The sequence below is a fragment of the Mercenaria mercenaria genome, chromosome 3 (genome assembly GCF_021730395.1).
Source record: "Mercenaria mercenaria strain notata chromosome 3, MADL_Memer_1, whole genome shotgun sequence".
Classification (NCBI taxonomy): domain Eukaryota; kingdom Metazoa; phylum Mollusca; class Bivalvia; order Venerida; family Veneridae; genus Mercenaria; species Mercenaria mercenaria.
Window position 1 is genome coordinate 83,139,030 of NC_069363.1, and position 5,595 is coordinate 83,144,624.

The 5,595-nt window shown below is 32.4% G+C and overlaps 1 protein-coding gene across 1 annotated transcript; it reads left to right on the forward strand.

Moving 5' to 3' along the window:
* The first annotated feature begins 3,030 nt into the window (after nucleotides 1-3,030).
* On the forward strand, nucleotides 3,031-4,014 carry LOC123525656 (cysteinyl leukotriene receptor 1-like). The gene has a single exon (XM_045304800.2). It carries the CDS (start codon nucleotides 3,031-3,033, stop codon nucleotides 4,012-4,014), a length of 984 nt encoding a protein of 327 aa, XP_045160735.2.
* The last annotated feature ends 1,581 nt before the right edge of the window (nucleotides 4,015-5,595 follow it).

Genomic DNA, 5,595 nt, shown 5'->3' on the forward strand with positions numbered 1-5,595 from the left:
GCTGCTTGAAGACAATTGATCTATGCATCTTATTTCAATACTCACTTTTACGACATTTTCTCTAAAACCGCTCGGCAAGTTTGATACAATTTTAACAGTATCTTTACGTGAATATTACTAAAACTGTTTAAATAGACTGAATCCTTGTACAAGTTTCTAGCCCTGTGCAGGTTCAGTGTGCATCAGACATAGAGAAAACTGATCATGATCAGTGGTTAACCATTCAGAACATGTTCTTTTTGCACCTTTTCTGCACGGCTTTTACTTGTATTGAATTTGGGTATGGATGGGGAATTATCGGTAATCTGGGATGCTTCCAGATTTCTGTAGATCTCTATAAAAAGAATAAAAATCTTGTCAGCTCCCAATAACATTTATTTTTCTACGAAGCCAGAGGGTTTTTTTTGTACAAACATTCATATATATCACATACATAACATCAAACATACATTCAATCAATGCTCAATAAACTTTAAAAAATGATAAATAATTCACCAAACCTAGAGACTATTTCTTTAATGAACTAGAAAATCATACTCTAAGTTTCTCAACCAATAGTTGTAATATAAAACAAAAATCCTACCATACTGGTTTCTTTCATTTAATCGACACTCCACCAACATACTGCCTACTCTAGATTTGTTTCTTATATACATTGAAATGCCTAAAAAGTTATATTTTCGGTTTTATTCAGTTATTTGATTTCATAAATACATCTAAATTTGTTTTCCTATGAAGAGTACTCACGGCCTAGAATATTATTAAAATAGACCGAAAGACGCAAATTAAGCGACAAGTTCTTAATGAAAGTACACTTTAAGTGATCAAGAAATTAGAGTACTCCTCAATAAGTTTCTTTTCTCTATGTGAATAATAACTAGTTCAGATTTCATTATAAAACGTAATTTCTGTAATAAATCAACAGTAAAAAGAATCTACTAAAATACAGAAAAGTGGAAACTTCACAGGTCGCTCAACACGACAAAAACGAAAATGTTGCAGGCTCGGTTTGGTTGAGCCTGTTCATGGACGGTAGTGGAAATGCATGTTACCGTCCACGCCCTCTAGCCCCGGGTTGAGTAATCTTACTCATAAACAAAAATACTTTGAAGTTTTCTGAGATGCATATGCATAAAACTAAACTATAGAAGTACAAATCTTACACATGAACAAAAATACTAAGTAGCTGTCTGAATAGCTGGATAGATATAAACAAACAATTCCAATACACATGTGCCTAGCATTAAGATAAGATCTCTGTTAAAATTTAAAAGTTACCTATCCAGACTTTACAAAATTGAAAAAAATACAGGGTACAAAATTTTACTTACCTATAAAAAGAATAAAAATCTTGTCAGCTCCCAATAACATTTATTTTTCTACGAAGCCAGAGTTTTGGCTGTCTCGGGGTAGCTGATGTGCTTATAAAGGATTTGGAAACGGTTGATTTCTTCGAAATTATCCAATTAAAAATCTTATTACAAATTCAACTGACCAATGAAAAATGCGTACATAAAATCGGTTCGTCTCGGACTCTAAAACAGGATTTGGCAAGTAAGCAAATTAACTGCCATAAAAACTGCCCGTAATACAGAAAAATGGTGTCTAAGTAAATCTTTGATGACACAATCTAATCTCTATTTACTGATTAAAAGTCATGTAACTAGTGTGCTAATTGTAAAAATGTGTTTGATTAAAGTCATGTAACTAGTATGCTAATTGTAAAATGTGTTTGACATCTCAGTTAGATATTTCTGTTCAAAGGTCCTTATGCGTAATCGCAGGTAATGTATCATTAAAGTGATATAGCACTAGACATCTTTAGGCAAGAGATTTCCAATTTGCAAATACCTTTATTCAATTATATATCTATCTTTTATAACTGTAGATTTGTCTGTAGTCTGTGTTCAGACCCTGTGTTTTCTTCACAGGAGATAACTCATGAGGCTATTCAAATTTTGTATAATTATGTCCCTTGTTTTCTCAAATACCGTTATTCAATTATATATCTATTTTTTATTTGTTTAGATCTACCTTAACATGTTATATGTCTGGACATGTCGAATTGCTTAGACTCCCAAATACATACAATTATTAGAAATCAAAATTAAAAGAATTTCATACAATATAATATCAATTTACATCCCCTTACTTATAGTTATTAAAATCAAAATTCATAAAGAAGACCTTTTTCGAGGTGGTGCATAAGAAACACAAAGATGGCTGACAATATGATATACAACACCGTTTTCTTTTTCATTTTATATGATCTCATTTAAACTAATTAGACACAGTTATATTGTTATTAATTAACCAGATGAGAAGAAATATGATATTTTATTTTTTGCTACCTAAGACTACTCAAAGTAAAACAATTAAACAATAACGACAAAACGAACAAGCACAGCACGCCTTTTAATGGTCAGTGGCAAAACACCACTGGGTAAGACAAAAATGCCAAAGGCTTGCAAATGGTGCTTTATAATACCTGGAAATAACGATTTTATACAAAACATTATTTTTAAAACTCAGTCTGGCAATTTTACACTTTCTATAGGCTAAGGTAAAACAAATTTAAACATTTTCAAAATTTTCAAGTCTTTCCTTTTAGTTTTACCATGCAAAAAGGTAAGTTTCTGAATGATATTTTCCTACAAAATATAACACTCAGCTGATTTAAAGTATGTTTAAAACGAAAGTTATTCTATAAAATATTACTGATTTGTATTTGGATAGAACCTTTAAAGTGAATGAATGATGTAACTGGATCGTTCTATTTGATTCTATACTACCACTACAAAAGAGCCATTTCCGCAACTATTGTCATGGTAACACAACATTCGTCTCGTTTAGACAGAAACATTAGCCAATAGTTTCTTTCATTGAAATTTTATTGCAGCGTTCAGCTTTCACTTTTTTTCATAAGTCTGAGTAATCGTTCACAGAATGGTAAAATGTTTGTTTAATTTACTTGGTTTAGCCGCATTAGAAATATTGTAGCAGACGATATTTGATTTTTTGACATTGAACATGAATGTTCTGGAATACAGAGCAGTGCAAATATGGAAGATATTTCCGCCATTCTTTATACTTTTTGGAACGTTCGGCAACGTTTTGACCATAACCGTTCTTACGCAACGTAGAAATCGCCAAACGTCAACCGCAATATACCTGACAGCGTTGGCAGTGACTGATTTACTCGTACTTTGGACGGGTCTTTTGAGACACTGGATTATTTACATGTTTGAAATAGATATAAGAGCGCATTCGGCATTCGGATGCAAACTGCATTTATTTATTCTTTATATTTCTTTTCAGTGTTCGTCATGGTTCCTGGTCGCCGTGACAACCGGACGTTTTATTGGTGTCTGGTTCCCACATAAAGTTAAGACTGTTTGCCGCACGAGAAATGTGTGTGTCATAATAGTAGCCATTCTTAGTTTCTTTCTTATTTTAAACATGCACTGGTTTTATGGCGCTGGTTTGAAGAAAAACAATTCCACGCAAACGTTTGAATGCAATCTCCTTGACAACGTTGATTACGTAATCTTTTTTGAGCACTACAAATGGATTGATTTGTGTATCTTTTCGCTTGTTCCTTTAACTGTGCTTACGTCAGCAAATGTTTCAATTATTGTCCGATTACTGACGAGAAAACTTAAAACAAGGAATCAAGTGGAACCGACTGATCACGTGATTGCTGAAAGAAGCAACAGAATTTCGCAACTGACCATTACGTTGTTGATAGTGAATACCGTGTTCATTATTTGCACCCCGCCAATATCAGTGTACATTATTTGGGAAAAAGACAGGAATGAATCAGCAGAAACAAATTATGACAAAGCCGTTCTTGACTTAACTTGGGCTATTGTCAATATGTTGGTGTATCTGAATAATACATTAAATTTCTTCCTTTATTTTCTAAGTGGATCAATGTTCCGAAAACAGGTAAAAGAATTATTGTGTCGGGGACGGAATTGTTTTGGAACAAATATAGCACAAGCAACTGATTGAGCATATAATTAGGAAACTTAAAGGCAGAGGTGTTGAACTGAATCATAGAAGGGATGGATTAGAACCAGACAAGACGATGAATTAGCTCGTCCTTCTTTTAATTATGTTTTTTTTACTTTTAGACCAAAATTTAATTTTCGTTGCATTAAGATGCATATCTATCACAGAACTTGCTACATAAAAAGTTTTGTCTAGCTTTATGTTTTATGTTTATAAATTGGCTTAATTGGTTATATATGATAGCAAAGTTTCTGCTGAGATTTGCATGTGTTTTTATTTTTATTTTTTGTGTTTGTGTTTGATGTTACTGTCCTCATTCCTAAAATCTAAGATAAGCCTGATTTTTAAAACGGGAAAAGGTCTTAGAAGGTTCATGTTTTAGGAGGAGAACATAATTACGCATTATTTGCAAATTAAAGCTTTGGCAAAGGAAGGTATATACTTGTTAATGAAAGACTTTGTGATGTTTGTAACGTGTGCTGTATTGAAGACAAATACCACTTTTTCATTACATGTAAAGCTAATACTTGTTTTAGAAACGGGTAGTTTCGTATGATGAATGCCTTACTTGTATGCTGGCTTATAACTGAAGCGGTTTGGTTATAATGCTTTTGCTTTTCTACATATAATGCAGGAGTATACGCATTAACAATTTAACTTATTGTTGTCACAGTATTACATTGCGTCAATCCATCATGATTTTACATATATTCCAAACACATTCTTTCAACTGTAGTTAAAACCTGGCATTTATCTTGTAGGAGATTTAGGAATAAGAACATGTTAATATGACGATTTGCCTCATTTTCATTTGACTTCTTATCTTAAATGCTTCTTCGTAAATCAAGATTTCGTTCCGCTTTTATTTCTTTAAATTTTTATCATTATCAGTATTATCATATCTAACTACATATCAAATGACCCTAACTGGAATTAATAATACTTACTTGTGAAAATTACTCATATGCCTTAATTTAATATAGTATTTTCAAAGATGTGTACTTTAACAGTTTAATTTTACTTGCACGTTAGTTAGGGCGCTGTTCCTTTATTGTTAGCCTAGAGTTGCCTTCAGACTATACGACATTTGCACTCGCACTTAAAGGCTACCCGGAAGAAAATACAGGAATGAATTCTATTGAGCTGAACAAATTTAGAGGTAAACAGTTTGATCAATAATTTGCGCTCTACTTTGTATATGTAATTATCATTTTATTGTAAAATGTACTTATATATATTGAGTACATCTAGAAACGCAGCAACTGGTCTACAGTCAATATTGTTTTAACCGGCGTCGCATTGCATTGGTAAATGCAAATTGTGGTTTTACACATTATTGATTTTGTGCGCAGTGTTCAACCGTGCATTTGGACCCTTGATATTTAATTCAAATATACATGAACGAGGAGATCATAAAGGCATGTATAAAAAAGTCGAGGGTATAAACGATGATGTTCTAGATGTACTGAGCATATGTTACAATGACACTGCTCTTATAATTTGTAAGATATTTTATGTGTATATATTCAGATAGTTGTTATGTCAGTCACTGAAAAGAATATATATAGAGTTGCCTTTAAA